Source organism: Lissotriton vulgaris, chromosome 1_2 (genome assembly GCF_964263255.1).
Source record: "Lissotriton vulgaris chromosome 1_2, aLisVul1.2, whole genome shotgun sequence".
Taxonomy (NCBI): domain Eukaryota; kingdom Metazoa; phylum Chordata; class Amphibia; order Caudata; family Salamandridae; genus Lissotriton; species Lissotriton vulgaris.
In genome coordinates, this window is record NC_141686.1 from 117,231,068 (window position 1) to 117,252,723 (window position 21,656).

At 51.7% G+C, this 21,656-nt stretch overlaps 1 protein-coding gene across 1 annotated transcript in view; it reads right to left on the reverse strand.

The window, feature by feature from the left end:
• TRIM24 (tripartite motif containing 24) overlaps window positions 1–21,656 on the reverse strand; it is a 1,193,545-nt gene that overhangs the window by 915,585 nt on the left and 256,304 nt on the right. The window contains exon 5 of the mRNA XM_086952962.1: window positions 20,914–21,030. Coding sequence (XP_086809088.1) covers window positions 20,914–21,030 — 117 coding nt within the window. The remainder of the gene's footprint in view (window positions 1–20,913; window positions 21,031–21,656) is intronic.

A 21,656-nucleotide genomic window follows, 5' to 3' on the forward strand; every position in this document is an offset into this window, starting at 1 on the left:
TCCAGAAGGTTGATGTGCAGCCTGACTCAGTGGGAGACCAGAAGCCTCTGATCTCCGCCTCCCCCATGTGGCCGTCCCATCCCAGAAGGGATTCATTGGTCACCACTGTGAACTGGTTGGGGAAGGGAGAGAGATCTACCGTCGACCCAATCCTGGTTCCTTAGCCACCACAACAATTGGTATGCACTGCCCTCCGAGATCTGGACACATTCGGAAAGGTTCTCCTGATGTTGTGCCCACTGTAACTTCAGGTCCCAATGCAGAGTCCACACATGCCATCTGGCATGGTCCACCAGCAGGAGGCCTTCAGGCCCAGAAGCCTGAGGGCCATCCTGACCGAAACCGGCGATAGAGGCTGAAAGATCTGAATCAGACCACGAATATCCCGGACTCGCTGTTCGGGAGGATAGACCCGAAACTGCATTGTGTCCAGTATCGCTCCGATGAAGGAGCTTCTAGGAAGTTATCAGCAGGTATGGCTTTGGCAGGTTGATGGAGAACCCCAGTGAATGCAGGAGGTCAGCCGTAGTCTGGAGGTGGGAGATGACAGCCTGAGGGACCCGCCTTCAGCAGCCAGTCGTCAAGATAGGGGAAGTCTGGAATCCCTAATCTGCGCAGATGAGCTGTGACCACTGCCATCACTTTTGTGAACACCGAGGGGCGCTGGTAAGGCCAAAGTGGAGCACAGTAAATTTAAAAAGTGCTTGCAGCCTACTATGAACCGCAGGTAACGCCGATGGGCCAGCAGCACGGGGGATCTGAAAATAAGCATTCTGCCAGTCCAATGCTACCATCCAGTTTCCAGGGTCAAGGGCAGACAGGACCTGCGCTACTGTCAACATTTTGAACTTCTCCTTCAGGAGGAAGCGGTTGACGTTCCTGAGATGCAAGATAGGACGCAGGCCTTTGTCATTTTTGGGCACCAGAAAGTAGTGGGAGTAGCAACCATGACCTACTTCTGGGGCAGAACCACGCTCAATGGCTCCCTTGGCCAAGAGTGCCGAAACTTCCTGTTGGAGAAGGGCCAGATAATTCTCCGACATGCTATGGTACTAAGGTGGCATGGATGGAGGGGTTGTCTAGAAAGGGAGGGAGTAGCCCCTTCGGACTATTTGCAAAACTCACCTGTCCGACGTAACGGTGCGCCAGTGAGGGAGGTGATGGAGAATCCTTTCGCCCACTGGCGTTTGGTGGCCCTGAAGGGTCTAACTTGGAGCGTTTGGAGGCTGCTGCAGAGGGGCTGTGGTGGACTGGCCTGCCCGCTGGTCCCCAGAACCACGGAGGTGGTTTCCCCCCGCCGCACAGTGGCTGAACTGCTTGCGCTGGCCTGTGGCTCAGGGCGGGGCACCCTTTCCGTAGCCACGAAAGGCAGACTGCGCAGGGTGGGTTGTGGAGAGGCCCAGGGACCTGGCCATAGCCAGAGAGTCCTTTAAACGTTCCAGCACGTTGTCTGCCTTGTTGCCATAGGCGACGGCCACCAAAGGGCATGTCTTTAAGGGTGGATTGGACAACCCCTGAAAAACCAGTCGACATCAACCAGACGTAGCTTCCAAGGGCTACCGAAGTGGAAATCGTCCTGCCTAGTGAGTCGTCAATATCCAGCCCACAGCGGATGGTAAGCTTCACTGAGTCTCTCCCTTCTGCATCTGCATTAGAGAGTACGGCCCGGGCCTCCTCCGGGCACTGAGGCAGCACTTCATAACCATATCCGACACGGAGTGGGTGTAACGGCCTGTGAGAAGTTGACCTGATATATGATGCTCACTAGCTCTATTGGTCACCTTGTATCAGTCCAAACAACCCTTATGGTGATTGGTTGTAAGTCAACCTTATAGACCAGCTATCCTAATGGTAGCATGGACAAAGCAGTCTTAGGCTAAACTCTTTTGGCATGTGAAGCCAGCTGTTTTACCACATATAACCCCTTGAATACCAAATGAAAGGACACCACACAGGTTGTTATGAAAATAAACAAGATATGTATTACTAAAAAAACACCTCTGAACTCTTTATTAGATCAGGGGGCTGAGCACATGACAAGACTCTTAAGAAAAATACTTTAAGTTGCACGAATTACAATGGTGCCATAGGTGCACGTCAAACCATATACTAAACAAGTGGTATAAGGAAATCGATGGAAGGAATGGAGCTGTACAGAGGCGGTAGGTTTGCTGGGACTACACTACCCTAACCTTAGGTAAGTAGCAGGAGGCCCACGGGACGCGTGTGCAGAGTGTAAACTCACACACGAGATGCGTAACAAAGTCAATAGACAGTACAAGTTACGAAAAGGTAAGTATTTGACAGTTCCGACTAGCTAGGACTAAAACGACAGGAAATCTGGACACTAGGAGAGTTAATCTACCCTTGAGCACCGAAATGCTCTTGTTACCTCACCCACGGGCTGCGGGTGCGGGTGTCGGGTTTCCGCGTTGGAGTCTATGGAGCCTGGAAGAAAAGATGCTGCAGGCGGCCAGAAGGAAGATGTCCGGAGCGACCCAAGGGTGGATCGAAGACAATGAAGACCTGAAAGCAGAGGGGACAATGTTCACAGTCACTAGCCAGTGACTGGAGTGGAGCCAGGAAGGAACCAGATGCTGTTGTCGCGATCAGGTGAAGAGTGGACGCTTGACTCTGCAGCCACGTGGGCCAGGAGGTGTCTTGGACGACCAGGATGGAGGCACGAGCTGTCCCACGCAGGCTCTCGCTGTCGGCGGTGTTGGTTCCGGATTCGGCGTCAACAGGCCTTGGCAAAGGCAACCCACGTGGTGAGTGGAAAAGGCGTCTGGTGCGGACCAGGAGGGTCCGGGGGGCTTCTCCTTTGTAGGGAAGCAGGGGCCAGTATGGAGCAACCAGACCAGCGGTGTAGATGTCGTGGATCGTAGTCTCGGAGGCCACTAGCCACCCGGCAAGTGCCCAGACAACGCGTCGAGCAGCAATCAAGCAAAAAGGCCCCACGCAGATCTCGTGGATGCTGGAGGGCTGATCTTATGTGCAGGAGCTGCTCGGGGCTAGGGCTTCTCAATCCCCAAAGCACTTCGTCGAGGATGCCTTTAAAGTTGTGCTGGAAGCGAAGTGCAGTTTCTCCAAGATGGCCGGTCCCAAGTGTCTCGTCGCACCCACGGATCTCAGCTGTGCTGCAGATGTAGGTAGAGGTCGGAGAGGTCTGGAAATCCGGGTCTCGTCGGGCTCTGAAGTCTGGATCCACCAGGGAAGACGACAAAGTGAACCGCTAGGACGCTTGATGGTGCCTGCGGATGCAGGGTGGTCACTCCTTGGCCACAAGGGAGATTTCTTCAGTATTCTGTGGAGCAGAACGTCGAAGTCCTGAGTTTCTTCTTGTAGAGTTTTATATCAGGATTAATCTAATGTGGAAGGGGACCAGCTCCTACCTTTATTCTCCTAAAGGGGGCTGTACTATGACTGGGTCCCTCCTCTGGGTGGGACCAGGAAGGGGGGTGGTTACACCCCCTATCCTTTGTCCGGTTTCGCGCCAGAGCTGGGGCTTGAGTGCCCCAGCAACTGGTTTGAACCGGTGTATGCACAGGGCACCTTGTTTGCCCCAGGCATGTCTCATTCCTTTCAGGCCTGTCCTACCAAATACACAAAATCCTGTCTGGGGTGGTGCTAGCACCTCCCAAGGCAGGAAACCCTTTGTCCAGGCCTCCCTCGCTGGAAGGACTCCCAGCAGCAGGAGGTCAGACTTGTGTCTGTGGTGGCAGCATCCATTTTGTGATGCTGAGGCTAGAGTTAACTTTAACCGGGGTTCACAGTTATGTACATGTTGTGTCCCTCTAAATGGGTGGAATGCTACCCCCGTCGCCAGAACTGGCGAGGGGGTAGTATTCCAATTCGTATGACACCTTACTCAACATGTTTTGATAATGCTATGCCAAAGTTAGCAATAACCGCGAGGATTATAATGCACTCAAGAGTATATGGTATAGCGTTATCATGGAAACAGCTAAAGGACTTGGTTCCGAAAGCTGCAGACAGGCTCAGCTCATGCTAGAGCACCATCTCACATAATTCCAAGCACTCTGCCTCCAGGATTGTTAAGGCCTGCCATAGGAGTGACTTATAGGAGTATATGTGTCCATTTTAGGGTTAGATATAGGTATACTATATCTAAAGCAAAGGGTGATTACACCACCTTGCCCCAGCTGTGTTAGCAGCCAGTTGTGTCAGTTTTGGATGGCCAGCCAGGGGTGGCATAATACATGCTGCAGCCCCTGGTAGGCCCTGGGTCCACCTATGCCCTGGGTACCCAAGGTACACTGTACAGGGGCTGATAAGGGGACTCAGTATCCAATTAGATATGTACCTAAGGTACATGGAGTCCATTTTAACAGAGAGAGCAGGAAGTCTGGGGTCCTGAATAGCAGGATCCCAGGCCAACTAAGTAAAAAACCAGCTAAACACTAGGCAAAAAGTTGGGGGCAACCATAGTCAGATATCCTCCTTCCTACACGGCCCAACAGACTTGCGGGGTTTACCGACCACAGTCCCAAGATGGAGGAAGAAAACATCTTCTTCCCAAGATGGTCCAGCTTTTTGGATTCCGCATCAGGTGGAGCGTTAGAGAAAGCGCCCTTGGAGGGGTAGGCTTGGACCACCAAGCTCTCAGGGGTGGGGTGTTGCGAGGAAAGTGGGGTCACCCAGCAATCAACCTATCCACAGGAGCCCCTGTGTTGGGCCTGGACCAGGTGCCCAAAAGGATGTCTGTTAGGGTTCATTAAACGGCAGCAGGGGCTCCGAAGAGCTCGCTGCCCTTTGAAGCACCACAGTCAGGAGGTTAGTTTGACTGCCACCGTAGGTAGCTCGAGGCAAAGAACCTCGGCCGCTCCACGCTACACCACTGCGTAAGACGCTCCCTCCTCCATAGCCACGGTAGGAGGAGACAACATGCTACGGTCTGGTGAAGTATTCAGACCACTGGCTTCCCCCAGTTCCGCTCTCCAGTCCGGTTCATAGCCTTACTAGTCAGTTAAAGGATCTCCAGACCTCACCCAGTCCTCCTCACCCTCCTCTGGCTGCCAATCCAGTCTAAAAGAGCCAGGGTAGAACAAGGGCAAAAAGTACCCGTCTGCGTCGGATCCGGCGTCTGTCGACACCGATCCCGCTCCGTGTCTATATCGGGATGGAGACCGGGGTCGATGCCGGCTGGGGACACAACCGGCGTCGGCTGCAGACGTGGGGATGGAGGAAGTGGTACAGGGGAAGGTGTAACTAGGTTGACCGGCGCTGATCCAGATCCAGTCCTGGATCCAAGGGGACCATGCGCTGCCTAGCACACATAAGGAAGGTGAGAACCCAATGAAACTCCCACGGAGGCGTAACGAAGGGGCTGGTGGAAACAGATGAACAAGGCCTTTACAGAGTCTATGTACAATGTGAGAATTAAATAAAGAGGGTTGGTCTGGCAGCCTCAGGAAGGCTGACAAAAGCTTTCAGGGTGCCCAGAGAAGAGCCCTGCTGGGCAAGGGTCAAAATAACAATAAACACATCAAAAAGGGAAGCAGAAAAAGTAGACTTTTCTGTAGAATATGATCCAAATTTGTTCCATCGGCAGGTGTATACCATCTTGGCGGAGGGCTGCCTGGCTGCCAAGATAACATTGCACACTCCAGGAGGCTCGTCGAAAGCTGTCAACTGTCGCTGCTAAATCTCCACGCAACAAGGCGTAGAGTTGACAGGTCCGGTTGGAGGACCCTCCCCTGCTGCTGTGACAGAAGATCCTTCCGAAGGGGCAACCGGATTGGAGGATCGATGCTCATTTGAAGATGCTCTGGATACTAAACTTTGTGCCCAATCGGGAACCACACAGATGACTTGGGCCCAGTTGTTCAGGACCTTGAGAACTCTGGGGAGGATGGTATCAGCGGAAAGGTGTACAGGAGGCCTTAACTCCACTGGAGACTAAAAAAGTCTCTGATCAAGAGCCGCCTTGAAAATTGACATTGTGCATCTAACCAAGGCTCTCCCCACCACTGAAAGAAACCGTGTGCCACCTCTGGATGCCCTGAACTTCAGGGAACCTGCCAGGTGTTGAACCACCAGGGAAATGCCCTGCAGTTCCAGTCATGTCCAGAGACGCCGGGCCTCAGAGACCAGAGGCCTCTGATCTCCACCTCTCCTAAGTAGTCGTCCTATCCCAGGAGTGACGCATGAGTCAATACTGTGACATCTGGTTGGCAAAGGGTCTACCTCTGATCCAATTGCGGGTCCGTCATCAACCACAGTTCCCGCCAAGATCTGGACCCTATTAGGTATATAACCCTGATGCAGCACCCACTAGAACTTCAGGTTCCACTGCAGAGCCCACATATGCAATCTGGCATGTGTTACTAGTGGGATGCAGGAGGCAATGAGGAGCAGCAGCCTCAGTGATGCTAACTGAAATCCAGAATAGAGACTGAAACATCGATATCACAGCCTGAATATCCTTGACTCGCCGCTCAGGTGGATAGGTCCGAAACTGCACTGTGTCTAATACAGCTCAGATTAAAGGGAGTGTCTGTGAGGGAGTAAAGTGTGACTAGAGCACGTTGATAGTGAACCACAGAGAATGCAGGTGATTCGCCATAGTCTGGAGGTGGGAAACAGCAGCCTGGGTAGATTTGGAAAGAATAGCACCCCTGATCTCAGCAGAGGATCTACGACCATTGCTATCACCTGGTGAACACCTGGGCGGGCACTAGTAAAATTAATGGGGAGCACGGTAAACTGAAAGTGCTCGTGATCTACTGTAAACTGATGCGTTGATAGGCTAGAAGTACGGGGATGCGAAAATAGGTGTGCTTCAAGTCCAAAGCTACCATCCAGTCTCCCAGGTCCAGGGCAGACAGGACCTGAGCTAACGTGAGCATCTTGAATATCTCCTTTTTGAGGAAGTAGTTGAGGGCTCGGAGGGGGGACGAGGGGAAGCGGAGGGGGGACGAGGGGAAGCTGAGGGGGACAAGGGGCGGCTGAGGGGGACGAGGGGCGGCTGAGGCGGACGAGGGGCGGCAGAGGCGGACGAGGGGCGGCAGAGGCGGACGAGGGGCGGCAGAGGCGGACGAGGGGCGGCAGAGGCGGACGAGGGGCGGCAGAGGCGGACGAGGGGCGGCAGAGGCGGACGAGGGGCGGCAGAGGCGGACGAGGGGCGGCAGAGGCGGACGAGGGGCGGCAGAGGCGGACGAGGGGCGGCAGAGGCGGACGAGGGGCGGCAGAGGCGGACGAGGGGCGGCAGAGGCGGACGAGGGGCGGCAGAGGCGGACGAGGGGCGGCAGAGGCGGACGAGGGGCGGCAGAGGCGGACGAGGGGCGGCAGAGGCGGACGAGGGGCGGCAGAGGCGGACGAGGGGCGGCAGAGGCGGACGAGGGGCGGCAGAGGCGGACGAGGGGCGGCAGAGGCGGACGAGGGGCGGCAGAGGCGGACGAGGGGCGGCAGAGGCGGACGAGGGGCGGCAGAGGCGGACGAGGGGCGGCAGAGGCGGACGAGGGGCGGCAGAGGCGGACGAGGGGCGGCAGAGGCGGACGAGGGGCGGCAGAGGCGGACGAGGGGCGGCAGAGGCGGACGAGGGGCAAGATGTTCTTATGCAGGCGTGGCATCCAAAAGCCACTGTTGTGGAAATCGCTCTGCCCAGCAAGTCGGCTGTGTCCAAGCCACATCGAATGAAGAACTTTGCTGCATCTCTCCTGTCTGAAGGCTCAAAGGGCTAGGGTAGGATGAAGACCATTGCCCTTTTTTGGGGCAAAAAGTAGTGAGAATAACCACCAAGACCTACTTCTGGCACTGGAACCCTCTCTATTGCTCCTTTGGCCAAGGGTCATGACTTCCTCCTGCAGCACAATTAAATGATCCTTCATCATCAGGTTGTAGAATGGGGGCATAGAGGGAGGTGTGTTCAAGAAGGGGAGGGAATGAGGAGGAGCTTCGTCAGCAAACAAGATGGCTGCTTAGGCTCCCGGCTCCGCCGACCTCCGTAACCCGCCGTGATATCCTGTACTTTATCCTGACTTTTCATGCACACAGAGACTGGGCGTACTGTTCCGCACTCCGAATGTGAAATCCGGAAACTTTTATCAGCTTGTTTGACGAAGTTCCATCGAGTTGAAGTTTGCGGCCTACTCCAGCAGCGAAGCCGGGGCCTCGAGTACTTTCACAGCCGGGCTGCAGTGCAACAACATCGGCCAGGAGAACCAGGCTGGGTCCGGTCAACCGGAGTGGAGGCTTTGTTTAAGCCCGAATTTGGCGGCGATCGTTTCTATTGCTCAGCATCGACGGAGGAGTGATTCTGCTTGCTGCTGGCTGCGGGTGGGGGTGCCCGTCCCGCGGCAGGGATGTGGAATTCCTATAGCCCGACGCCCAGGACATATTGTGTGGGGTCAAGGGCAACAAGTTTTAATGTGCATTTTGTCCTTGGGACAAGTAGGCCCAACCCCATGCAGCACAAACCCTTTGGCTGCCAGTTTGCAGTAGAACATTAAGGGCCAGGGAAGGGCACAGCCTCAAGTTATTATTTGTGTGCCTATGTTAAGTCAAGTTATTTGTGTGCCTATGTTAATGCTGTTCAAACTTATATTTATGGTTAATTAATTGAAAGCCTTTATTATTAGGGTGAGCGTTCTAAGTAAATGTAAGTTCTGACTGCACTACTGACAGTAGTTACAGTATAAAAATGTGTACTCACGGTTTCAAAGTTTAGCAATATGAGGCTACGCATAATGCTCCCAGAATGCTCTCTGATTAGATGCAAATATTTGCAGAAGCTTGAGAGCAAGATTAATGACTTTGCTTTCAATATAAAATGTTCCTAAAAAATGAAAGAAGAAAAAAAAACATTTTGCTAAACTACTGTGAAATTTCAGGTACCGTTTCTTTGCAGCATCATTTAGTAAAATGTGTTGATGCATGTTAGTATTTCGCAAAAATATTCATATTGGAAAATCAGTGTAACCAGTTTCAATAAGATTATGAGAAACATAAAAATAAACAAGCATTGGCAAAGCCAGTAGGTCTGAAATTAGTGTCAGCTTTTTAATTTTGCCAATACGTGACTTGTTTTGGCATGGTTTTTGAAAAGCCTTCTTGATGTGAGAACTGCCGGGCCCTCACCATTATAACAAACATTGGCAAAAGCAAAAAAAACATTGGTCTAAAAAAGCACACACTGCCACATTAGTTACTGCCACTGAACAAAACTACTTTATGTGCCAATATACTCCGTGTGAAAGAGCTTAATGCCGTCACTCACAGTGAAGCCAGCCGATACAGAGAGAGGGAGAGAGAATTTTAATAAACACAAAAGGTTGTGGTTAACGCCAGACCAAATTAGGGGCCCTATTATTAAAGAAAGTCTCAAAGTGCACCCTTGGTAAATGTCCTTGCATCAAGTGCAGCTATATGGCTTTCGTGAATTTACAGGAATTTATAGAAGTAGGGCTAGAAATGTACTCCTGGAAAATATTTGTGAACTGCAGTTTATCATGAACAAATATGCATGTGTAGATTTGATCATGCGAAAACCCGAGTGTTTGCAAGGTAATTTTCCCATCAACCACTTTTTTCCCAACTCTGGAAGAAGGTTTACGTCTGCCATTGTCAGGAGTACATTTCTAACATTTCTCAGTATTGGAAAAGATTAGAGAAAAGTTGTTGAAAACCCTTAAAACATGCAAGTTAGTAGATTTGCACAGACTTAAAGGGCATTCCAACACTGGAACCATTGCTTACCACTACCTTCAGTCCCAGTATGTAGATCTGCAGAAACGTGGCAACATAAAGGGATTGCCAGCATTCAAGAACCACTATGGTATGAGCACTGGCAGAATAAGAGAGGCGATTTAAGCTCTTAAATAATGAGATTGTTGCCATAATTTGTCACCGAACCAAATGGCACCAAAGGGACAAGTGGATTTTGTTAAAGAACAAGTAGATTTATGAAGCAACTTGCCCCATGGACAAGTAGATATTTTAATAAACTCCACACCCCTGCGAGGACTCGGTATTGGGCACGCCGGGGTCCGGTAGTTCGGGGTCTTTGGCCTGCGGCCTTAACCGGATGGACCATGGCTGCGAATCAAGACCGGTCACCCTCCGCATCTGCACGTTCGTGATCCTGTTTGTCCCCCCGCCCCCCGACGAAGCCAGATTCACCCGGGGAGGTGATTGTGTTTGAGGTCGGGCATGAGACTATGGATCGGACGGTGTATGAGCCATCGCTGAGGTCAATACTGGCAGAAATGTGGGCGTTTCACTCACATGTGGATATCTTGTTGAGCAAATTGGACACGCGCCTATCTGAGATGCTCCTGGTGAAACCGGACCCAGCCTTACTGTTGGAACAGGAATCTGCAGCCATTCCAACCGCAGCCATTTTGACTCCGAGCGAGAACTCCGTGAGGAAACAAGTATTGGAACCATCGGATGGTGCTCTGGGGGATGGTGTTCCCGAGGATGTCATGGTATTGCCGAACCTTCCACCACTATCGGCTTTGGAGATATCGAATGACGTTCCCCTCCCGGAGAATTTTGTTTGTGACTTTCCATTCATTTTGTGGTCATCTTCTCCTTTCTTCGTGACTAAGACTCCTGTGCAGGATACATTGGGACTGTTCATCTAGGAGAGAGAGTCCTTCTGCGTCTCTACATCTCCTGTGGACTCACTGCCTGCGAGTCGCCATGGATTGATCCTTGATGACTCTCTTCTCCTTTATTACTTCTTAGTGTGCCTTTGGGTCTCGCTGGGGGGGTTCGTGTTCTTGTTCGCAAGGGCCAAGGTTAAGATCGACTGGATCGGGAAGGTTGGAGTGGCTTTCACAAGTGTTTGACCTGCAACTGATGGATCTAAGAGGCTAGACGGTGTCTCACGGTACCCTCTAATTTCTTCTATAGCGTTGTCATAAGTTTGTCTTTTAGTGATAGGGGTAGCTGTTTCTGGCGGGGGGACTTAAGGGGCTGGGAGCCCAAATGGATATGCCCTCCACCATTCTTTTTTCCTACCTTTAGGGCTTTAGTTATTAGGGGTGACAGGCACGCTGCTAGTGGGGTTAGGCTGTAGCCATTTGCTGGGGTGCAGGGTGGGGGGCTGGACGTTTTTTTTTTCTATTTTGCCTTTTTTATTTTCTATGGCCTTTCTTTTTCTTCTCTGTCTTTCCTTAAAGGATCAGTATAGCTATGAATCATTCGGATTCCTATCGTGTGCTTGTATTTAGTGCTTAAGCTTTTATGATATCCTGATTCTGGGTGGGCAGGCCCCGAGAACTGGCGCAACATGGAATGTATATTGTGTGTTCGTTTGTACCAATCTATATGCTTTGGCGCCAATGCTCCATTATAGTGTCTATTACATGCATATCCTGTCTCTTACTCTGTCCCCCGCATTCTTCTGTTTGATTGTATGGCACCTGATCCTCTCTTATATAATATAAAATGAAACCTCTGTCTCATCCTGAAACCCAGTTGTGCATTCTAATACAAGTTTTATCCTGAATCGCTGCCGGACCTCCGGGTTGTCGGCTTATGATTTGTGTCGCACTGTGATATCGGCGTCTTAATTTGTTTAGCGGCCAGGCCCCCGCAGTTGTAGGCCCATGCTTGTATTTTTATTGAATGCTAAAATAAAGGTTTTTTTAAAAAAAGAAGGGGAGGGAATAGTCCCTTGGGATGATCTGGGGGACCCACCTGTCTGATGTGATATTTTGCCAGTGGTGGCTGATCCTGCCACCAACTGGACGCCTATGATTTGAAAGAGCAAAACTAGGAGGGTTTGGAGACTGAGGCTCCTTGTGGGGGTTAGGCGGGTGACGGGGAGGGAGGGGTGACTGGTTGGACCTTCTGAACGTACTGCACCCCGGTCAGCGCAGGAGTTGTGGACCTTGCTCTGTGTCTGGGATAGGGTTGGCGCAGTTGAAAGCCCCTTCCATAGCCACGAAAGGAGCAAAAGGCACACTGGGGACGAGGGGCAGCTGGAGGGGGGACGAGGGGCAGCTGGAGGGGGGACGAGGGGCAGCTGGAGGGGGGATGAGGGGCAGCTGGAGGGGGGACGAGGGGCAGCTGGAGGGGGGACGAGGGGAAGCTGAAGGGGGACGAGGGGAAGCTGAAGGGGGACGGGGGGAAGCTGAAGGGGGACGAGGGGAAGCTGAAGGGGGGATGAGGGGCAGCTGAAGGGGGGACGAGGGGAAGCTGAAGGGGGGACGAGGGGAAGCTGAAGGGGGGACGAGGGGAAGCTGAAGGGGGGGGACGAGGGGAAGCTGAAGGGGGGGGACGAGGGGAAGCTGAAGGGGGGGGGACGAGGGGAAGCTGAAGGGGGGACGAGGGGAAGCTGAAGGGGGGACGAGGGGAAGCTGAAGGGGGGACGAGGGGAAGCTGAAGGGGGGACGAGGGGAAGCTGAGGGGGGACGAGGGGAAGCTGAGGGGGGACGGGGGGAAGCTGAGGGGGGACGGGGGAAGCTGAGGGGGGACGGGGGAAGCTGATGGGGGGACGAGGGGAAGCTGATGGGGGACGAGGGGAAGCTGAAGGGGGGACGAGGGGAAGCTGAGGGGGGACGAGGGGAAGCTGAGGGGGACGAGGGGAAGCTGAGGGGGGACGAGGGGAAGCTGAGGGGGGACGAGGGGAAGCTGAGGGGGGACGAGGGGAAGCTGAGGGGGGACGAGGGGAAGCTGAGGGGGGACGAGGGGAAGCTGAGGGGGGACGAGGGGAAGCTGAGGGGGGACGAGGGGATGCTGAGGGGGGACGAGGGGATGCTGAGGGGGGACGAGGGGCGGCTGAGGCGGGACGAGGGGCGGCTGAGGCGGGACGAGGGGCGGCTGAGGCGGGACGAGGGGCGGCTGAAGCGGGACGAGGGGCGGCTGAGGGGGGACGAGGGGCGGCTGAGGCGGGACGAGGGGCGGCTGAGGCGGACGAGGGGCGGCTGAGGCGGACGAGGGGCGGCTGAGGCGAACGAGGGGCGGCTGAGGCGGACGAGGGGCGGCTGAGGCGGACGAGAGGCGGCTGAGGCGGACGAGGGGCGGCTGAGGCGGACGAGGGGCGGACGAGGGGCGGCTGAGGCAGACGAGGGGCGGCTGAGGCAGACGAGGGGCGGCTGAGGCAGACGAGGGGCGGCTGAGGCAGACGAGGGGCGGCTGAGGCAGACGAGGGGCGGCTGAGGCAGACGAGGGGCGGCTGAGGCAGACGAGGGGCGGCTGAGGCAGACGAGGGGCGGCTGAGGCAGACGAGGGGCGGCTGAGGCAGACAAGGGGCGGCTGAGGCAGACGAGGGGCGGCTGAGGCAGACGAGGGGCGGCTGAGGCAGACGAGGGGCGGCTGAGGCAGACGAGGGGCGGCTGAGGCAGACGAGGGGCGGCTGAGGCAGACAAGGGGCGGCGGTTCTGGGCTTCGACCTGGGACGAGGAGGGTTTTGTTGAATGGGAGCATGGGTCCTGAAGAGTAACCACCCGGCTGTAGCACCTTCATCAAGATGGTAGTCTTGACTTCCACTGAGGGTAGTTTAAGTTAAAGGACCTCAGCCATCCTGTTCACCAAGATTGCATAAGATGCACCCTCTTCCGTACCCATGGTAGGAGGAGAAACCATGCCAGTTTGGAGAGGTATCACCTACTCCTCATACCAGTCCATGTCTTGGTCATTCTGCTGGTATTCTGCTGGTATTATAAAGGTCCACTGATCACTCCGATTATAGGACCAATGGGCCCTGTCGGCGCCGGAATCAACATCAGTGTACACGGTAATGGCTCCGTGTCATCAGGGATGAGAAGTGGTCTGGTGCCAGGAGCATTAGGACCGGCATACAGGAAGGTCACAGTGGCATGACAAGTGCCGGTCCGGATCCCAAGGGGGTTGTTTGCAAGCCAATGATCCCCCTTTGACCTCCCACGAGGCACAGAGTGGTCAGGCCACTCAAAAATGAAGCGCATGGCCTCATAAAACTCTTAAGCTGAGCCAACTCCTGTGCAGGTTCTGGAGAACAAGGCCTTGAGCGCCGAGTTTCTTCTATTGCGTAGGCCGACTTCGACTTCTTGTGCTTCATACCAGAGTGTAACAAGGATCATAAGTGGGACGAAGAGGACTTGGGACTCCTGTAGCGGTTTCAGGACCTTCCTCTCGACTGGCACAGAGACATCTGAGGAGTTGGGCATAGCGTCACCAAACAGGCCGCAAACAGCTTTAGGGATCAGGGTAAGAATAGACACAAACTGGAATAGTATTTATGTCCTTTGTGAATGCTATGTACAATGGTCACTCAAACTACAATCAAGTCTGTTCACTGATTATAAGTATACAGACTGATTTGCTCGCTCTTTCCTATACTTGTTGTTTTGTCTTGTTCACTGTAGGTCACGGGCTGTGACCCCTTGACATTACTTTCCGATTGTGTGCATCGCCAAATAAATTACTATTCCAGTTTGTGTCTATTCTTACCCTGATCCCCCAAACTACCAGGGTCCACTGTTTTTGTAATAAGTTAAACGCCCAAAGTCCCTAGTGTACTACCTTCGGGTTCCCTTGTTTCCTATAACTGCAAACAGCTTTAGGGACCGCTCCCTCAAAGCCTTCGGAGCAAGAGTGAGTTGTGGTAGCGCTCCAGAGACCACATGCAAATGCCGGTCCGTCAGCGACACTGCATGGTGGCCGGTGCAGTACGGTTTAAACCCTGAAGTCTACCTAGAGGGCATAACATCTGACACACTAGGAAAAAAGGGGTCAACAAAAAGTTGAGAAATTCTGTCAGAAAGCAACAGAGGGTAGCGCTCTTCACGAATCAGCCCTTAACTGGCAAGGAAAGAAAAGAACAGACGTCAGTGCGCCGAGGTGGTGACTGTATCGGTGGCGCAGACATAACTTCAGGCGCAGCCGACGACGCAATCCACCAGCGGGGAGGGGTATTGTTTTAGAAAAATCTTCCAGAGCCAGTGTGACACCTGGGAAAATCAGATGTAAGGAATCTGTGGCTAGATGTTCATCAGATGCTGCCAATTACCACACCATACTAGCTATTCCTCACCAACCTTGGGATCAGTTGATCTACCCGTAACTCATTCTCAATGTATTTCTTATTAATCTTTAAGTCTATTGGTGCTCACTCTCCACTCCTACATCGTTGCTAGGGTCACACACGGCTCATCCATGGGCCCTTATCTTCTCATTCTACACAACTCTTGCCCATATCATCACTTCCTCTGGCTATTTCAGCCATCTCAATGCAAACAGTATCCAATCCTATCTACTTTCATAATTTTACTCCTAAGAGACCACCTTCGGCATAAATTTAGGGTTTGTACGCAGCACCACCCTATTTGCATGAATTTGTATGAAGGGTTCCTGAATTGTTAGGGCCTGTAGCTCACTAACTCTCCTAAGTAAGAAAGCCACCTTCCATGTTAGGAATTGAATCTCACACCAGTGTAGAGGTTCGAAAGGTGGGCCCATTAGTCTGGTTAGAACCAAGTTGAGGTTCCAGGCAGGTAAAGGTGGGTGTCTTGGAGGAATCACTCGTTTGAGTCCCTCCATAAAAGCTTTAATAGCAGGAACTCTGAAGAGTGAAAGGTGTTGCTTGTTCTGAAGATAAGCTGCCACCGCAGCCAAATGTATGCGTATGGAGCTGTAGGCTAGATTGCATCTATGTAAAGGTAACAGGTAACATTTGATGTTTTGAGCGGATGCATCTAGCGGAATTTATGTCGTTATTAGTACAATAGATGACAAATCGTTTCCACTTCGCCGCATAGCATGCTCTGGTTGTAGGTCTTCTTGCCTCCTTGATAATATCCATACAGTCAGGAGGCAGGTTAAGGTAACCAAACTCTATGACCTCAGGAGCCAGATCCCAAGGTTCAACTGTTGCGGATCTGGGTGCTGAATGTCTCCATGGCTCTGCGTTAAAAGACTGGGAGTTAGGCGCAGCCTTTGATGAGGCACCACGGAAAGTTCTAGGAACGTGGTGTACCATGGTTGCCTCGCCCACATTGGAGCAACTAGGATGAGTGTCATGGAGTGTTGTCGCAGTTTGCGTGCCACTAGTGGTATGTGCGGGGCTGGGGGAAAATCGTACGCAAACTTGCCTGACCAGTTAATCCATATCGCATTGCGCTGAGATTGCGGATGTGGAAACCTGGCGGCGAAGTTTTGGCATTTTGCGTTTTCCCTTGTGGCGAACAGGTCTATCTCTGGGTGACCCCACTGCTGGAAGTACGGGTGCAGAACTGAGGGATGTATCTCCCACTCGTGCATCTGGTGGCTGTGTCTGCTTAGCAGATCCGCCATCGGGTTGTCTTTGCCTGGGAGGTGTTCCACCATGAGGAATATGTTCCTTTGAATGGCCCACTTCCACATGCTTTGCGCTAGGTGTGACAACTGCGGAGAGTGTGTCCCTCCCTGCTTCTGTATGTAGTACATGGCAGTCATGTTGTACGTCCGGATCAACACGACTTTGTTGCACAAATGCACCTTGAACGCTTTCATTGCCATAAAGATTGCCATCAGTTCCAACATGTTGATATGCATCTTCCTTTGCTGTGTCATCATTAGCCCCTGCACTGTGTAATGGAGGACATGCGCTCCCGAGCCCAGGAGAGATGTGTCCGTTGTCAGCACTATTTGTGGCACAGGCTCCTGGAACAGTCGTCCCCTGCAAAGGTTTTGTGGGTTCCACCAATGCAGAGAGTGATATGCTCGACCGGTCACCAACACTAGGTCTTTTAATTGTCCCTGAGCCTGGTTCCACTGCTGTGCTAAGCACTCCTGAAGCGGACGCATGTGTAGTCTCGCGTGAGGGACTATGAATATGCAGGAGGCCATCATGCCTATCAACTGCATAAACACCCTCGCTGGGAGCGAGTGTTGGGGTCTGAATTTCTGAATCAGTAATTGAATGCTGTTGATTCTTGCTGAGTTTGGCTGTGCCCTTGCTTCCAGAGTGTCTATAGTTGTCCCCAGGTACTGTTGTACGTGGGCGGTTTGGAGATGGGACTTTGGGTAGTTTAATGAGAATCCGAGGCTGTGGAGGAGGTGAATAGTGTGAGACATGTGGCTGGCACATTGCTGGACTGACTTTGCTTGGATAAGCCAGTCGTCCAGATATGGATAGACGTGGACATGGTTTCTTCTTAAGTGCGCCGCTACCGTTGCCAGACACTTGGTAAACACCCTGGGGGCTGTTGTCACCCCGAAAGGTAGTACCTTGAGCTGGTAATGTTGATTTTGTAAGGTAAACCTGAGATACTTCCTGTGTGCAGGATGTATTGGTATGTGGAAGTATGCGTCCTTTAGGTCTAGCGTTGCCAGGAAGTCTCCCTGAGTAAGCAACGGCAGAACCTGTTGTAAGGTGAGCATGTGAAAATGTTCTGACAAGATGTATTGGGTCAGGGGCCTGAGGTCCAGTATTGGCCTGAGAGACCCGTCCTTTTTGGGTATTAAGAAGTACAGAGAGTATACCTTGTTCTTGTACGGGGACGAGTTCTATGGCCCCCTTTTGCAGCATGCTGATAACTTCTTGCTGCAATAAGTCTATGTGCTCTGCGGACATAGGACGGTGTCTTGGGGGTATGTTGGGTGGAGTGGAAGTGAGCTCTAGACAATAGCCGTATTGAATAAGTTGCCTCACACACCTGTCTGTGGTGATGCTCTCCCAGACTGGCAGGAACTGTTGTAATCTCCCCCCGACCGGCGTTACATGGTCCGGGGGCAGTGACAAGACGCCACTGTTTATTTTTGGCGGAGGACCTGGTGTTGTTGTTCCCTCGTCCTCTGCCTTTGCTGCTGTTTCCACGGGATCCACCTCTATTGTTTTTATTATAGGTGGTCTGCATGCTTCCTTTATTGTATGTACTTTGTTGTGATGCCTGGCCTTGCGTGGCTCCTCTGTTACTGGAGCGACGAAAGGAACCACCCCTGAACTGTTGGGACTGCAGGGCACCCATAGACTTGGCTGTCTCCGTGTCTTTTTTTTATCTTTTCTAAGATTGTGTCCACATCAGGACCAAATAAAAAATCAGGGTTCACAGGCTGATTTAGTAATGTGGTCTGAATTTCAGGTTTGAATCCAGAGATTCGCAACCAAGCATGTCTCCTGAGCATGACACTTGTGTTGAAGGCCCTGGCTGCAGTGTCTGCTGCGTCTAGCTCGCATTCGATGGATGCGTTTGTTATGAGCTTCCCTTCTTGGATGAGCATTTCTGCACCTTCTTTGTAGGCCTCAGGCAAATGTTGAAGCAGTTGCTCTAAGGTGTCATAATGCGCCCTATCCTACCTGGCTAATAGGGCCTGTGTATTGGAAATTCTCCAGATATTAGCTGCTTGAGCAGCCACCCTTTTCCCTGAAGCCTCCAATACTTTCGATTCCTTGTCTGGAGGAGGAGCATCACCCGTAGTTTTGCGAGTTGGCCCGCTTACGAGCATTTGAGACCACCAGCAAGTCCAATGGCAACCGTCCCCTAATATATGTAGGGTCCACAGGCGCCGGTCTGTATTTTCTTTCAATCCTGGGGTTGATAACCCTTGCTCTAGTGGTTTCTTTGAAAATGTCCCCAGCGTGTTTAAGGACACCTTTTAGCATTGGTAAAGTTTTAACAGATTTCTCAGAAGTGGAGAAAGTGTCGAATAGGAAGTCCTCCTAAACTGGGTCAGCGTGCATGTCCACTTTATGATTTAGCACTGCCCTTTCAATTAACGCGTTGAACGCAGCCGTATCTTCCGTTGGGGAAGTTTTAACAGGATAAGAGGGAGAATCCGGAATAGTCTGTGTCTCCCCCTGGTCAGCAGGGTCCGTCCAGGCCTGAGTCTGGTCATCTTGATCCGTGTCCACAGGGCAATGATATTGTTCATCATTGTCATACCCCATATCCTCAGTAGTGTGTGTTGGAGAGTCTGCAGAAGTGCCCTGGCCATGGTACCTTATAGTCTCAAAAAGGACAGGCGACGTAGAAATCCCTATTCTTCTTGAGAGGATGTTTGGACCTTATCTTCCTTTGATAGATAGTCAGTCGACCAGATTCGGAGTCGATATGAAGCTTTGACTGGTCATCATACGAGGGCTCCTGATACAAAACATCCTCCTCCAGAGGATGTGTCCTTTTTCCCAACGACACCTTCTTGGTCGTTTCGACCGCAGTCTTCGGATCGAGTGCCTTAGGGCGTGCAGTCTGGGGCACACCGAATTTCATCGGCGGCACATTGTCTTTAGACAGACCGACCTTCTTAGGGGCCAGCGTCGATGGAGCCCCGACTGATTTTGCCTTGTTGCCAGTATTATGTCCTTGCGTCGACTTTGGCGCTTGTGGCGTCGGAGGAGCGCTTTTTTGTTTCAGGTCGACGCGGTCCTTCGAGGCGCTTTCGGATTTCGACTCGAGGCCTTTGACGAGCTGGGGTCTGTCGACCAGATGCTTCGGATCGAGAAGCTTCCGAGACTCGAGTCCTTTGTTTGCGTCTGTGTCCGTAGACGTTGACTTCGTCGGCTCGACGTGCTTGGATTTGATGGTGGTCTTTAGCGCACCGATCTTCGGCTCGACACTCTTCACCTTCGACCCCGCAGGGTCGTCGACACCTCTTTTGTTCGTCGACTCCGATGTGTTGGAGCTCTTCAACCCGAAGACTGATTTCAGCAGTTTCGGTTTCGATTTTGACTCGAGGGCTTTCGGTTTAGTTTTTAGCAACTGGACTGATGGCTCATGTGATTGATTCTTAGCCGGGCCTTGACGCGGGGCTATAGAATGTTCCTGAAGATCTTGGCTAAGGCCTTCTGGCGATGCCTCGACCTGAGCCCTTGGAAGTCTTTGAGTGTCTGTTTCGGGCCCTGCTGGGCCCGATTCATCGCTTGAGTCGTCATCGACGGCTCCGATGGGGGATACGTCGTCCCTTACCTCGATGACGTTTTCATCCTCGACGTTCTCCTCGTCGTCTTCATAATAGGTGGAGTCATGCTCCGAGCCGGGATCCGACATCTGTTCTGGATCCTCAGTCTCGACGACCTCATCGTCTTCTGCGTCGAAGATATTCACTGGGTCGGGCGCTGGCTTCAACATAGTTTGACTCGCTGCACGTCGGAGTCTAAGCGTCTTCTTTGACCTGAATTGAGCACAAGCTAGACAGCTGTCTTCATTGTGCTCCGGTGATAAGCACTTGTTTCACACTGGGTGTACATCGATGTGCTGTTATTTAGAGTTATACAGAGGGTATCGTTTGAACGGGCTCCGTTCCATCGACGATCGTCACCGTTGTCGAAAAGGCCACGCGGCCCTCTTCGACGTCCTGCTTAAGAATAACTGGAACAAGATTTTGGCACCAATCGAAACAATACCGACGCCCCGAATGCCTTTTGGCCTATTGAAAAGTTTCCGAACTTGAGTAAAGAAAAGAACATCCGAACTGAATGACGGAAAAAAAAATCTGAGGATGCCCATGCGCACTGTAGTCCGGGGGAGGAGCCACCTATCTCGTGATACTTCGAAGACTCTTCCAGGACAACAATGTGCAATCATCCGGACCCAACACTAGGCGGCGATCTATGCACAGATATGAAATCAGCAGCCCACATGCCTCGAACACTTTATTACTACAACCAATCCTTTTTATGCCACATCTAGATTATGTTACTCCGGTTACTGAGGCCACCACACGAACTTTCTTCCAGATGAAATTTGTTCAATCCCTTTGCTCACATTATTCAAAACTGCTCCTGAAGATCACAATCTGCTAGTATAATTTTGCACATATGTTCAACATATGCACTGTCTTATTGTACATCTTTCACCATATCCAACTTTAATTTCAAGAAATGTTCTGTTGTAAGCAAATTTATGAATAAACTTTAGGTAGCGTGCCTTCATAGCCTAACCTCTGGCATCACCCCTCACCAATAATTGCATGAAATAAGGTATATGTGCAGATTGCAAGCAAAATATTTGTATCTAAAATGTTAATGTAAATCACATATACCTGTTTTGGATCTGGTCCCCAGTAAATTTGATGTATTTATTCTTTTCCATCAACTTGTTGATCAATGTGTCAATAACAACCTTCTGGCCAAGAAAAGCTTCTTCAATAAACTGGTACCTGCAGTGCAGGAAGAGAAATGACAAAATTAGCTTCTCACCTAAAAATATGTTTTAACACTTATCGGGTTAAAAAGAGCAAACTATGTCGAGCAACACACAAGGAAAGTACAAGTCAAAGGCCTTTAAAGACCGTGCATGATTTTTGCGGCAATTATCAAAGTGAATTAAAGTCTGTCTTCCTGTAAGGAAAATGCTACTTACCAGTATGCATCATTCTTGGCATGTAGAGCTGCAGATTCACACAATAGGCATAGATCGCCACCTGGTGTTGGGCCCAGATGTTTGCAGTTTGTTATTGCCTTGGAACAAGTCTTTGGAAGTCACGAGATAGGCGACTCCTCCTCTGGACAATAGTGTGCAGGGCATCGACTCCATCCTCAGATTGTTTTTTCGCCAAGAAGGGAAATGATGGAGTTTTTACAGAAACAGAAAGATGTTCATGTATGTTGTATCTAATTAAGATAATACTGGAACAGATAAAGGTAGCTGGGGAGGTGGGTGGGCGTCTGTGAATCTGCAGCTCTCAATGCCAAAAACAGATGCATACTGGTAAGAAGCATTTTCTGTTTGAGGCATATAAGCTGCAGATCACACACTATGCGTAGAGTGCATAACAGTAGAGTC